At 42.5% G+C, this 15,159-nt stretch overlaps 1 protein-coding gene across 2 annotated transcripts in view; it reads right to left on the bottom strand.

The window, feature by feature from the left end:
• The window catches only part of ino80 (INO80 complex ATPase subunit), an 88,972-nt gene that overhangs the window by 13,822 nt on the left and 59,991 nt on the right, over positions 1-15,159 (bottom strand). For both annotated transcript variants that reach the window (XM_062968160.1, XM_062968159.1), the window contains exons 26-27: positions 10,999-11,224; positions 8,400-8,527 (exon numbers count right to left, since the gene is read on the bottom strand). In XM_062968160.1, coding sequence (XP_062824230.1) covers positions 8,400-8,527; positions 10,999-11,224 — 354 coding nt within the window. The remainder of the gene's footprint in view (positions 1-8,399; positions 8,528-10,998; positions 11,225-15,159) is intronic.

The raw sequence follows: 15,159 nt of genomic DNA, 5'->3' as shown, positions 1-15,159 counted from the left end.
GTGATAAAAACTCATTTTAAAGTGCAGAATTTCACACACATGCATAAAAAACTCCAACAACCAACTCAATTTTGAGAAAAAGGAACAATTTATAGACAAATGCTGATACAGTTGAAGGCTTTGTGTAGGTCACTTTTCTATCATGTCATATATAATTATATTGTCATGGTTACTTTCAAGTATTATTCAGGATAGGATTACAAGCAGTCCTGTGTTACAAACTTTCGACTTACAAATGATTCATAGTTAAGAACAGGGGTAAGACAACAGGAAGTGAGAGAAATCTATCTCTAGGAAGGGAAATTTACTCCTGAATGAGTTATCATGGGAGAAGGGTGCCTCCACTGAAGCTTTATCCTCAATTCTTGTTTCAATAACAAGCCTATGTTTTCAAAATCCAATTCTCACAGAGACAGAAAGTGAGATAAAGGCTTCTGAACAGGGGCACAGACAGCAAAAGAAACACCATAGGGGTATTAACTCTTCCCTATGCTATCCAAAACATGCATGCACATATATATATATATATATATATAGAGAGAGAGAGAGAGAGAGAGAGAGAGGGAGGGGGGGGAGGGAGGGAGAGGGACTGTGAAATGGCAGTTGGATTTCTTCAAATTACACTGTTTTTTTCATGGCAAATGATACTCAAAGAGGTCCTCAGGGACACCACAAAGGTGTCAGATTTCAACATACTGTAATTCAAATAAAGTCTCAACAGGCTAAAACAAATAACCATAATACAGGTGCATTCAATACCAAATTAGGTTTTTGTGATGTTAATAGTAATATATGCTAAATATGCTGTAAGATTAAGAAGCTCTTGCCAGAAAGCCTTTCTGATTTTTACCCATGAACGGACGGCAGTATTCTGTTTTTAAATAGAAATTGGAATCGATGGCTAAGCCTGGAAGAATAGCTATATTAAAATAATTTCAACAGCCTCCCATTAAGCCTATTTACCTGACATGGTCATCATGACACCAGAAGTACTAATCCTCTGAAATACTGTGATGACTCATGGGCCTTGTAGTCCTGCTCATGACATTGTAATGCCTGATGAAGAAGAAAACTTGGGTTTTTTACCTTCCCAGTCAGAACTGGAATCTTCTCAGCCAGATCTTTCCCAGGCAGATCTGGGAACCTTGCACCTGCAAGAAAGTTGTGTCCCAGAAGTATGTCAAACAAACCCTGAGCCTACATCTCCCGTGTTCTCTCGCCATGAGTTTTGTAAACAACAGAGGGGTTTGGAAGCAGCTTCGCGCAGGAGTGCTAGAATAGCAGCTAAGAATGTAGCCAATTAAGCCTGCTTTTCGTGAGAATCTTTAAGGAGTCAAACATCTGGTCTCAGAGTTTAGCTTTCGTTTCTGGTTCCCAGAGAACTGCTTCGGCGGGAAAGTTAGACTCTATATAGGTGTTTTACCCGCGAAGTAACTTCGCGGAGTCAATTCGTCAGCCTCCGGAGCGAGTTGTGTCTGAACAGCGCGCTCCGCTTCAAGCCTCGTTCCTGCTCAAGCCTTGTCCTTGTTTCCAGCCTTCGCTCCTGTTTCCCAGCCTTTGTTTACCTACGGACCTTGCCTTGTTTCCCAGGACTAAACCTTGCCTTGTTTCACGGATTTTACCAAGTTATTCCACGGACCTTGTTCTTGTTCCTCGTTACCTTGTTCCACGATTCAAGCCCTGTTTCAAGTATCAAGTTATTTCCTAGCCTTGCTCAAGTTCATGGACTAAAGGACCTTGTCATCTCCCCTCACTTTGCCTGGCAAAGTGAGTGTTTCGGTTATTGGATTACAACTTTGGACCTTAATATTTCATATTGGACATTGTTTCTTTGGACTAATTTTGACCTTTCCTGAAAGGTCTGCTTCTGGACTAACCTTTACATTCGCTTTTATTAACTTTATATATTTCCTTAATAAAGATATTAGATAGAATTTGGCCTCTGCGTATGGTTATTGGTGCTCTGTAGCCTGGGTCGTGACAGTTTGACTCCGCCGCCCATAAGCACCAATTAACCAAGGCCAGAATGTCTACCGGAACCGTGCCGGGTGGGCAGCCGCTTACCTACACCATCGACAAGGATGAGGTGGACCGAATCCGTGATAAGCTCAATGCACAGGATGGGGAAATAAAGGGTTTGAAGGAACGCGGAATCCGTCTTCCGGCCATGGCGTTGCCAACCAAGTTTACTGGAGAAGCTTCTAAGGTTCATGTTTTCCGTCGCCAATGCCAAGCTTATCTAGAGGCCCGTGCTGCCGAGTTTCCCCAAGAAGACATCAAGGTGGCGTGGGTTTACAGTCTCCTAGACGGGCCAGCGGCCAACTGGGCGACGGCACTGTTCGACCAAGCCTCTCCACACCTAAGATCAGCGCAACGCTTCTTGGACCACCTTAAGGAGACTTGGGGAATCGAGGACAATTTGGAGGCAGCCGGTCACAAACTCCGCCGCCTCTTCCAAGGAGACAGACCCATGTCTCAGTACATAGCCGAGTTCCGAGTGCTGGCCCACAACACCGGCTGGAACGATGTTGCCCTCAGAGGACAATTTCGGGAGGGTCTCAACATTGAAATGCTGGAGGAAATCTCCAAGGTGGATCCTCCCCAAACGCTTGAAGCACTCATCGATCAATGTTTACGGGCTGAAGTCATGATTGCCAACAGGAAACAGTGGGTACGAGGCCAGAGCGGTAGAGCTGGGGCAAAACCCCCCGCTCCCGCCAGCGTTCAGCCGCGTCCAGTGTGGAGACCCCCACCACCATTCCCATACCCCAGAGGGAGCGAGGAGGTGCCGATGCAGTTGGGCAATGTGCGTCCCAGATTAGATGCCACCGAGAAGGCCCGCCGCCAACGCCTAAATCTCTGTTGGTATTGCGGAAATGGGGGCCACTTCGCCAGAGAGTGCCCAGCCAAAGGGAAGCCCGCCGCCCGTCTTGCGGCGGCGTCCTCCACGGAGACGAAGGCGTCTGAGGCGGCTGGCACACAGCCGGCGGGGGAAGCCAACGACCGGGCGTAGAGAGGCTCGCCAACCCGGTCAAGAAACCCATTCAAGAGCCGCCAACCGGGGTCCTGTTCCTTCTAGTGGTCACCTTATGGTCAGCAAAAAAGGGACCCGTCATGATCCACGCCATGATAGACTCAGGAGCTACCAACAATTTCATTGATAGAGAGTATGCCGACTCTCTGGGATTACAATATCATGACTTCAAGAATGCCCGTGTGGTGCAAGCCATCGATGGCCGTCCTCTCAAGACGGGCCCCGTAAGCCAGTGGTCGGAACCCACCAGGATGTGGATAAGGGAACATGTGGAAGAGATTTCCTTCTTTGTTACTGAGGTTCCCCATTTCCCTGTGATTTTGGGGATTCCATGGCTGACACTTCACGACCCAAGCATCTCCTGGTCCAACAGAGAACTGCAGTTTGCTTCAAAGTACTGCCAAAACCATTGCCTCGTAGCCAAGGTCTGCCATGCCACAGACACCGAGCCCATTATCACCTTGCCAAAGAAGTACTCCGAGTATTGGGATGTATTCAATGAAAAAGAAGCCGAAAAATTACCCCCACATAGGCCTTATGACTGTGCCATTGACTTGGTGGAGGGGGCCCCGATCCCGCGAGGGCATCTCTACTCCCTGACTGAACCAGAGCAAGAAGCTCTCAGGGAATTCATAGAGACAAACCTTCGCAAGGGATTCATCAGACCCTCTCAATCCCCAGCCGCCTCCCCAGTGATGTTTGTGAAGAAGAAGTCAGGGGAATTACGCTTGGTGGTGGACTACAGAGCATTGAACAATATCACTAAGCGGAACAGCTATCCTCTGCCCTTAATCTCGGATCTACTAGACCGACTTCGAGGAGCCAAGGTCTACACCAAGCTGGACCTACGGGGGGCTTATAATCTAGTTCGCATCAGAGAAGGGGACGAGTGGAAGACCGCCTTCCAGACTAAATTCGGATTATTCGAGTCCCGAGTTATGAATTATGGATTATGCGGAGCTCCCGCAACGTTCCAGCATTTTGTCAATGACATTTTTCAGGACTATCTAGATCGGTTCTTGATCATCTACCTGGACGATTTTTTGGTGTTTTCTAGATCACAATCAGAACATGAGAACCACGTTAAAATGGTGTTACAACGATTGCGGGATCATGGACTTTATGCCAAGCTAGAAAAATGCGCTTTTGATCTACAAGAGGTAGATTTCCTGGGGTACCGCATCTCGCCTCTAGGGCTCTCCATGGACCCGGCAAAAGTTTCAGCAGTATTGGAATGGCGGGCGCCAACCAACAAGAAAGAGGTGCAGCGATTCTTGGGGTTCGCGAACTATTACCGCAAGTTCATTCCAGATTTTGCCCGCTGGTCTGACCCAATCACCAGCTGCATCCGTGGGAAACAGCCCTTCCGCTGGACTGATCAAGCAGAGAAAGGGTTCCAGCAACTAAAGAAATTATTCACATCCCAGCCAATCCTTCAGCATCCAGATCCTGAAACCCTTTTTGTGGTGCAAGCGGACGCCTCTGATGTGGCAATTGGGGCTGTGCTCCTACAACCGGTGGGAGATCACCTTCATCCTTGTGCCTATTATTCTCGTCAACTTACCGCACCAGAGAGGAACTATACCATTTGGGAAAAAGAACTATTAGCCATAAAGGCAGCTTTTGAAACTTGGAGACATTGGCTAGAAGGGGCCAAATTTCCCATTGAAGTCCACACTGATCATCGGAATCTAGAACATCTAAGAACTGCCCGCAAGCTAAATCAGAGGCAGCAACGTTGGGCTTTATTCTTTGAACGTTTCAACTTCCAGATTCATTATGTGACCCCAGCCCAAACCAAGCAAGCAGACGCCCTGTCACGTAAACCGGAATACGCTGCAGGACGCAAGGAGACCTTTGAATCCCAACTACTACAACCCGAGAACTTTGCCACGCTCACAGTGGGGAACACCAAATCCACTCCCATTGATTCAACTCCTTCTACTCCAGGACCCATCTGTGCTCAAGAAATCAGGGCTAGTCAGCAAGCAGATGCCTGGGCGCAGGACCAACTTCGTCAAGGTCTGCATTTTCCCTTTTCGCTTAAAGATGGACTGCTTTGCTATAGAAATCATGTTTATATCCCACCCGGACCGGGCAGGGAAAAAGCACTTCGTCTGTGTCATGACTGCAAACCAGCAGGGCATTTCGGACTATTTAAAACCATGCATTTGATCCTAAGAGATTTCTGGTGGCCCAAGATCCGCAAAGATGTGGAAAAATATGTCAACACCTGCCCAGTATGCCAGCGCTCCAAGATAAGAAGGGAGAAGCCCTCAGGGCTTCTACACCCCCTTCCTACCCCATCTCGCCCATGGGAAATAATTTCTGCGGATTTTATCACTGACTTACCACCTTCCTGTGGATTCACCACGATCCTAGTGGTGGTGGACCTTTTCACCAAGTTAGCCCATTTCATTCCCTGTGAAGGCCTTCCCACGGCCCAAGAGACTGCAGATTTATTCCTCCAACATGTTTTCAGACTACATGGATTGCCCAAGAGTTTGGTCACAGACCGTGGATCCCAATTCACCTCTCGTTTCTGGAAGGCACTACAAAAACTATTGGGCATAGACTCTCGTTTATCTTCAGCTCATCATCCCCAAACGGATGGGCAAACGGAGCGCACCAATGCCACTTTGGAACAGTACCTTCGCTGTTATGTAAACTACCAACAGGACAATTGGGCTTCTCTGTTACCACTGTCGGAGTTTGCCTACAACAATGGAGTCCAGGCTTCTACAAAAGAAACGCCGTTCTTTGCAAACTACGGCTTCCATCCACGTTTCTTTCCCCCTGTCATTGAAACTTCAGAAGTTCCCGCAGCAGAAGATTGGCTGCAGGAACTCACAGCGGTGCAACAACTTTTGCTCCAGCAACTGGAACAAGCCAAGGAGGACTATAAACGTCACGCGGACAAACATCGCCAGCCGGGCCCCGAAATCAAGGTAGGAGATCGGGTTTTTCTGTCCACTCGCTTTTTGCCCTCCCATCGCCCTTGCCGGAAGTTAGATGCCCGTTTCATTGGTCCCTATACAGTGGTGGCGCAATTAAACCCCGTGACTTTCAAACTCCAACTTCCGCGTTCAATGCGCATTCACCCAGTGTTTCACCGCTCCCTGCTCCTTCCGGCGGATGGTGTGCGGTCAGATGTAGACCGGCCGGCCCCCGTCCCTATTTTGGTGGATGGGGAGGACGAGTTCGAGGTTCAGGACATTTTGGATTCTCGCTTTCACCGCCGCCGCCTGCAATATCTCATTGACTGGGTGGGTTTTGGCCCTGAGGAACGCTCTTGGGAAGACGCCTCCACAGTCCATGCTCCTGATCTAACCCGTCGCTTTCATCAAACCTATCCCGCCAAGCCGCGACCTCGCGCCTCGGGGAGAGAGTCCCAGTTTGGGAGGGGCCTTGAGGAGGGGGATAGTGTGATGACTCATGGGCCTTGTAGTCCTGCTCATGACATTGTAATGCCTGATGAAGAAGAAAACTTGGGTTTTTTACCTTCCCAGTCAGAACTGGAATCTTCTCAGCCAGATCTTTCCCAGGCAGATCTGGGAACCTTGCACCTGCAAGAAAGTTGTGTCCCAGAAGTATGTCAAACAAACCCTGAGCCTACATCTCCCGTGTTCTCTCGCCATGAGTTTTGTAAACAACAGAGGGGTTTGGAAGCAGCTTCGCGCAGGAGTGCTAGAATAGCAGCTAAGAATGTAGCCAATTAAGCCTGCTTTTCGTGAGAATCTTTAAGGAGTCAAACATCTGGTCTCAGAGTTTAGCTTTCGTTTCTGGTTCCCAGAGAACTGCTTCGGCGGGAAAGTTAGACTCTATATAGGTGTTTTACCCGCGAAGTAACTTCGCGGAGTCAATTCGTCAGCCTCCGGAGCGAGTTGTGTCTGAACAGCGCGCTCCGCTTCAAGCCTCGTTCCTGCTCAAGCCTTGTCCTTGTTTCCAGCCTTCGCTCCTGTTTCCCAGCCTTTGTTTACCTACGGACCTTGCCTTGTTTCCCAGGACTAAACCTTGCCTTGTTTCACGGATTTTACCAAGTTATTCCACGGACCTTGTTCTTGTTCCTCGTTACCTTGTTCCACGATTCAAGCCCTGTTTCAAGTATCAAGTTATTTCCTAGCCTTGCTCAAGTTCATGGACTAAAGGACCTTGTCATCTCCCCTCACTTTGCCTGGCAAAGTGAGTGTTTCGGTTATTGGATTACAACTTTGGACCTTAATATTTCATATTGGACATTGTTTCTTTGGACTAATTTTGACCTTTCCTGAAAGGTCTGCTTCTGGACTAACCTTTACATTCGCTTTTATTAACTTTATATATTTCCTTAATAAAGATATTAGATAGAATTTGGCCTCTGCGTATGGTTATTGGTGCTCTGTAGCCTGGGTCGTGACAAATACTGAAATCAATTCTGGCCAGAAAGAGTTGGTTACTGGGGCAACAAAGATATTTAATCATTTTATTTGCCTCTTCCTTTGGTCACTCACCCCCATACCCTATTATTCAAACAGAAATACTAAAGACATTCAAAGTTCTTACAGGAGCACATCAGGTTCCTCTGAACTCACTGGGAGTTGTACGCTATGCATCTACCAAATATACCACAGTGGTGGTAATCTCTTTTTCTTTTAAAGCCAGGCATACAAGGAGCATGAGTCTTGCTTTTATGCTGAAACACACTTTCTGAGTTTTCAGAATGTGCCATTTAGAAGAAAAGTGAGACAAATTCTCATTTTAAAAATGAATTGTACTTTTTTATCACTGCTATTGTGGAAAATTAAGCAGTGACGGTGGGCAATGAGAGCGTCAACACTGGAAAACTGCATGCAGCTCATACATTGCCCAGGTTTGATACAACCCAGTGTTGTTGATCAGGCTTACAGTGCAAATAATAAAGGAGATAAAACTGAATAGACCTGTAACTGTGTCAATAAGTGTCAATTCAAAACTAAGCCACAAGCATTTGATTAATTAAAATAATGGTATTCCCGGTTTATACAATGTTGTGGTGTTTCTTTGCCCCACTACAGCAGCAGATATTATAATACCTACACCTCTAGTAATTTATGATGCCTAATAAATTTTTCTCTGGCAGGGATCAAGAAAGGACTGCATGGATCTTCCTTTTCATCAGAAAGTAGTAAAAGCATCACTGCATAACAATATTGCAGTTTCATAGGTCAAGGTTATACACAGGAAGAAACTGAACAAATCAGTAAGGTCATTAATTCTTTTTTAGTTACAATTAACCCTGCATTGAGGAAAAGTGATCTAGATTTTCTTATGTAATTTCATGTCCAATATTTGATGTATTCAGCTATTAGCTTCAGATTGCCTTTTACACAGGTGATGCATTTCTTACCTCCAACAAGTCAATCATCCGTGTCATCTGAGAGTAGATAAGGACTCTGTGTCCTTGAGATTTCAATCTTGTCAACAGAACATCCAAGGCATAAAGCTTTCCACTATCTGTGATGAGACTTTCTTTGTCTAGAAAGAAAAAGATTGAAAATATATTCAAAGTTCTGCCGCTGATAATTATTGCACCTTCTAGTTAAAAGGTACTTTTTAAAATCAATCCAGCTGATTGACAGAACCCCAACTTGATTTGGAGGGGCCCCCAGGACTGATTTTTGGAATGAATAAGAAAACCTCTTTGCAACTCTTCTCGAATGGAATTCCAGTCAGGAAATGGGCCTACTGGCACTTGTTGAACGAACACAATCATATTTCCTAAAAGGAAAGCATTTTTAAATAAATTTATCTGATAGGTTGTTTTACAGACAAAACATGCAAGAGTTTTTTAAAAAGGAGAAAATGTGTCAATTCATAAATGTGTGCCTCTGTGTTCTGGACGGAAACGGTTTCCTTTCATCCAAGGATGAATTACTTTTAGGCAGAGTACACAGGGTTTTTTGGGGGGGAGGGCAGATGGAATGGAATTGAATGCTTTGCGGAGTCAAAATAGCCGTTCGAAAGAGTCCCAAATAAAGAAGTTTTTAAAGAACAAGGTTTGATTCACATTGAGGAATTAGAAAATCTTGTGCAGTTAATGTAAAAACAAATGATAGAACAACTAAAACAGCCACCCTTGGTTTCATTAAGGTAGAATATAAATAAAATAAAGGAAATACAACTGTTTTCAGCAATTCTCTCTCTCTCTCTCTTCCAGAAATCTGCAGGGCATAGTGGGGTCAATGAGAAACTAGCTTGCTCTCACAGTAAACAGTCAGTGAATGTGGTACTTTTTATCAATTCGAAAAGAACTCAGACGCTTCCTGCCATTTAATCTAAGATCATTTTTCTTTCAAAGAACAGGAAAAGCCTCAAGAGATTCCCACAATGATCACAACAGGGAACACAGCACTGAGGAGGGGAGAGTTAACTATAACAGCAGCTGTTTTGTTGTTCAAATGGCCACCTCACTGTAACACTGCAGCCCAACATACAGCTCTCTGTTGGTTTATTCATTGAGTTATTTTTCACTTTCTAAAATAGAGGTGGGTAACATGTGCCCCACTGCTGTCGCATTTCTATAGTGCTCTCAAAGGAACTGGGCGGCTATTGCTATCTAAGCATAGCTTAAATTCAATGGAGGTAGGGAAATTCAACATTTTTACAGTAAAAGCACTAAGGAAGGAGATTCATGTAATCAGAAGCCCAAATTTGTCTGTGAGGTGCTTCTTGTTTAGATGGGGGGGGATGCATTTAAAGTGAAACACATTTTTGCCCAAATGTCATGGGCGCATTTGGCGGGGACAAGAGACAGGGCCTTCTTAGTGATTGCCCCTGGCTATGGAACTCCCTCTCTGGTGAGATTAGATCAGCCCCCTCCTTCTGGTCCTTCATAAAGATGGTAAAGACCTGGCTGTGGGACCAAGCAATCAGGCAATAACAGGAAGCCTACTCCACTGACCGTAGCCTGCATAGTGTCCTGAGTTAGTTAAATAGCTGATTTTAAAGTAGATATATCTGATTTTAATGTTTTTGTATAGTTATAATTATTTATGTCCCGGCATGGAGTGCTTGCCGTATATATGTTGTGCTTTGCCCTCATTCCCTCCGTGGTAAAAAGGGTGGAATATAAATGTTGTAAACAAACAAATAAATGCTGTACTGCTAAATTTTAGCAGCAAATCAAGTTACATGCTGCTCCAAGCCCACTGTAGTTGTCTATCGCTGCTCTGAAACAAGCTCAATCCTATCTATTTTTATATGAACTTTTTTTCTTTATTCATTTATCTGATAAACTGAATTTAAATCTCATAAGTATTCCCTTCTATAGCACTTTCCTGATGTAATCTGAATAAATTTTGCATTACTGCTACATATGGGAATGTACATCATACTGTGCAAAAATGAGAGGCTGGGACTATTGGAGAGGTTGTAGAGTTTAGCTCTTTGTCCACTTGTAGTATTTTTTATCTGATGAAATACTCAAATAATTTTATTACTATTTTATTTATGTATTCGTCTCTTTTTCTTTGGGGGATCAGTTGCCGTTGTAGTAAGTGTTTGATAAGACAGGAGAGAGATGACAGAAATGAAATCTCAACCTGCTGACAAAGCAGAATTAAAAACAACTGGCAAGGAGGAGAGAAAAGTCAATGTTTGCAACTGAAAAGAACTTGGGATCCTGCCTCAAGCTCCTAGTGCAAGGGATAATTCAATATGTTTGTTGATTCATCATCTCAGTCATCCAGGAAAAACAAATGAGTTAGTAAAGATGCATGTAGCAGCCCAAAAGAGCAAACAAAATGTATTCTAGGTCACAACCAAACCTTGACATTTTTTCTCATATTTCTTGGAGGTAGACTCCTCCCAAAAGCTCTCAGACACAGAATATTGGATAAAGTTCTACATATTTACAAGAATAAAAGAAACAAAAATACAACACAGAATGTGTAATGTCTTATATTTTTTTCATCATTCAATTATTCAAGTTGATGAATGCAATCTACCTGGTATCCTGATGAAAGACCAGCCATTTGGAGGTCTGACTCCCAGAAGTCCTCCTTGATGTTCAGGACACAGCTGAGAGCTCCGCTTCAGCCAGCTAACTGCAAGTTCAGGTGCTCCATGCAATATACACTGCTTAGCTTCAAGGTTTCCTCCTTCTTTAAGTGCTTTTCTCTCATACTCTGCACTTCGATCATTGCAGTAAAAATCTAGTGGCACAGCTATTACCTGTCAATAAAAAAACTACATTTATGCTAGTTTTGGGTGAAAATATTAAATGAGAATCAAATATAATGAGTAGCAAATTAGCTTCCTTTGGGAATATTGTGAAACAGAATATTTATGAAACTAAGAAGTACCCTCTGGATCTTGCAGGTGCTTTGAAACAGTGGAACATATAAGCAAGCAATGCCTTGGCTTAGCAGAAGTATTCAGCCCCTTTTATTTTTCCATGATTTTTTGCATCCTGGAACTGAAATGGATTTATTCACTATTACTACCACTTGCTGGATATCAAATACTCAACATTGTGAAGGTGCTAAATATTTGCATTGTGGCACAAACATCAAATAAACAAAGATAAACTCCCTCTCTGTGTCACACCTAAAAAAGTCATGCATGGTGCAATCTTCTGCCATTAAAAGTCACATTAGCCACTAAATAGAGTTCATCTAGAATCACAAAGATACCACAAGGGCCACCCAGTCCAACTCAATGCAAGAATATAGAATCAAAGCACTCCAAGCAGAAGGTCATCCAGTCTATATTTAAATATATCCAGAAAAAGACACTCTACCACATTCTGAGGTAAACTATTTATTCCACAGTCTACCAGTTCTTACTCGCAATATGTTTTTTCTAATGATTAGGTGGAATCTATTTTCATATAGTTTGAATTTGTTGTTCTGTGTCTTGGATCTCTGGAGCAGCTGCAAAAAACCCCAGCTTGCTCCCTCCCCAATATCACATTCTTTTAACAATGGCATCCCCCAAAGTATAATTAAAAATATTATTATAAAACTAAAAGAGTCTGACACAATCACAACTCTATCAGAGAAAGCCATCCTCCCAAATTTGGTGACAGAGTAAGGAAGGCATTATTGATATTTAGAGAAGCAACCAAGAGAATAATGGCAACTCTGAAGGAGCTGGAGAGATCCCCCAACTGAAATGGGAGAAACTGCCTGTGAAAGAAGGAACACCTAAGCAGTCCACACAGTTGGATGTTATGGAAGAGTACCAAGATGAAAGAAACCCATACCAAATGTTGTTTGGAGTTTGCAAAAAAGCATATAGGAAACACAGCAGACAAAAATGGAACTTTTTTGACCTTATCACTTTGGGACTAGGGAACTGGTCAGGAAGGAGGTCAGGATGGATAGAGCCAAATGTAGGGCAGCTGAAGAGGAATCCCTACTTCAGTCCATAAGGAACCTAGGACTAGCCTGGAGGTTCACCTACCAGCAGGACAATGACCCATGGTTAAATGGTCCTATCTACCAATCATTATGTAATGGATTTATGATTTAAACCAATTTATTTTAGTCTAATCATACAGCAGACTCTAAAGGAGGGCAGAGTATTTTAAAACAACAACAGCAACATACAAATAGCAAGAAAGCTTTAAGAGGGTGCTACCTTGGGAATGGCAAACATTCAATCTTCAAAAATGTAAATGGCCCATTGACTACAACTGGGTTTTTTTCTTTCTTTCTGAGAAATTCTCCAGGGACTAGCACTGGTCTCTGGATTACAATTTTGAATAGCACTGGCATAAAGTGTGTTTTTTGTAGTAAGATATTCTTGGGAGGCCGTGATGCACCCACACAGAACCCCAGTGATTCTGGCTGTGAAAATCTTCAACAATAATATGAAAAATGCTCTCCCTTGTTGCTCATATGAAAAAAGGGAGAAATCTTTTGTGTCCTTGAGTATCAATTGCCATAGTGGAAGACGGAAACCAAATGGGAAAACATCACTGGTCCCGTAGGATATACTTCAGAAATCTAGAGTAGTGCCCACAATGTATATATCTAAACTGCAAAAAAATAGGGCTGGGTTGTTGTTGCCTTTTTTGAATTTTTTTCAAAACTTAGCACTTTCTTTCAGTTTGACAATCAGCTAGAAAGCAAAGTTCTATTTCTATATTTATAACACCACAGCCTTCAGTTTATCTTCCTTTGCACACCGCCTTCTCTTCTGTCAGCTTCAGCATGAATTACCCAGCCAAACAAACAATGCTGCCAACCCCAGAATCTGAGCTGTATACCAAAGTGGACCATCTTGGACCATCTCCATCGATTTAAGTTTTTCTTCTGTCTGGATGGAGGAGAATGCTAGCCAAACAGCTGCCTCTTGAAATGGCTGAATAGTCTAATAGTCTCAAGATAAGAAGTATGTTTCAACAGACAGGGTTACCTTTTGTAAAAACAAAACAAAAATCTATAGTATCCTCTTATCTCCCTTGAACAGACTAAAGCAAAACCCATGGTGTCATCCTGTGCAGCAAATAACTGCTCCTAAATGCACAAATTTTCACAGCAAAACACCAAAAGCCAAACCAGGGGAAGGAAAAGCTGTGAGTGATAGGGAGAATTATACAAGCTGTCATCAGTGAATATAATCTCTGAATCTACATCAGTACAGCAAATAAATGTAGGGCACACCTCCCATCTTGGAAACATGTCCTACTTTGTTTCTGAGAGACAAGTGATTGCAACACACAGAACTGAAATAAGTCATCGCCCTGGAGTTCTTTACATAAGGAGAAACATCACATTTTCATAAGCCTATAAAACAGTACATGAAGAGAGAAAGAAGAGGTTCAGACAATTTGCTTGAATATTCAGATGTCTATTAAAACATACAGCCAAGCCATGTAAGCATAAAACATTATCTCTACATCCCAAGCATAAACATAAGACAGAATAAAACCTAACTATAAAATGCAGATCAAAACTCTTTATTTGGAGGGGCACACAAAACTCCTTCTAAAAACAGTGACTGGCGAAGAACAGTTAAAAAAAGAATCCTTCCAATAAAAAAATAATTAGAGAAATAGAAATACTAAGAAAACAAATGCAATTACTGCAATCAGACCAGATTGCAAAAAGACTAAGATTTATCAAGCAATACCACTTTCAAAATGCTAATAAAATAGGGAAGTGGCTAACAAACAAAATAAAGGGGAAAAAACAAAAAATATATAACATAAATTAAGAGAGATGGTCAAACATATACCGAAGAGAATCAAATATTTATAGACTTTTATAAAAAAAAATCTATACAGTAAGGAATATTCCTCCAAAGAAGACATAATGAAATATCTATGCAAGCTCAACTTACCAAAAATCTCAGATGAACAAAGAAAGATGCTAAATGACCCTATAACGAGATTGATACGGCAATAAAAGGTCTCAAAAATAACAAGGTACCGGGCCCAGATGGGCACACAGCACTATTTTACAAAATATTCAAGGATGAATTAGCCCCATTACTAAAAGATATCCTATAATAATAATAATAATAATAATAATAATAATAACAACTTTATTTTTATATCCCGCTCCCATCTCCCCAGAGGGGACTTGGGGCGGCTCACATGAGGACAAGCCCAGTTTCAATATACAATAAAATACTGCATAATTAAACCAATGTAAAACAGGTAAAATAGTATAAACATACAAACCAGCATAAAACATCAACATCAAAACATTAGAACATTAGAGTCTGAACATAATATACAAACTGTAAGATAAAATTCAGCAGACTCTACAAGAGGGAATTAAGGATCTCATTACAGAGTTCAATCAATAAGAGTGGAGTGTGATAAAGTGCAGTAGTTGTGGCAACTAATGACTAACCAGAACTATTTATTCGAATGCACCTCAAAATAACCATGTTTTTAGGTCCTTTCGAAAGATGGATAGTGAGGGTATATTAGATTCCCAAATCATGGGGGAAAGCAAACATAACACTAATACACAAAGAAAACACAAACCGCACAGAAATAACAAATTACAGGCCAATATCACTCTTAAACAATGATTACAAAATATTTAATTATGGCAAACAGACTAAAAACGTTCTTAAAGGATTGGATATTGGAAGACCAGGCTGGATTTCTGCCAAAAAGACAAATTAAAGATAACATTAGAATACTT

Source organism: Anolis carolinensis, chromosome 1, assembly GCF_035594765.1.
Source record: "Anolis carolinensis isolate JA03-04 chromosome 1, rAnoCar3.1.pri, whole genome shotgun sequence".
NCBI lineage: Eukaryota > Metazoa > Chordata > Lepidosauria > Squamata > Dactyloidae > Anolis > Anolis carolinensis.
This window is presented reverse-complemented; position numbering and strand designations above follow the sequence as displayed.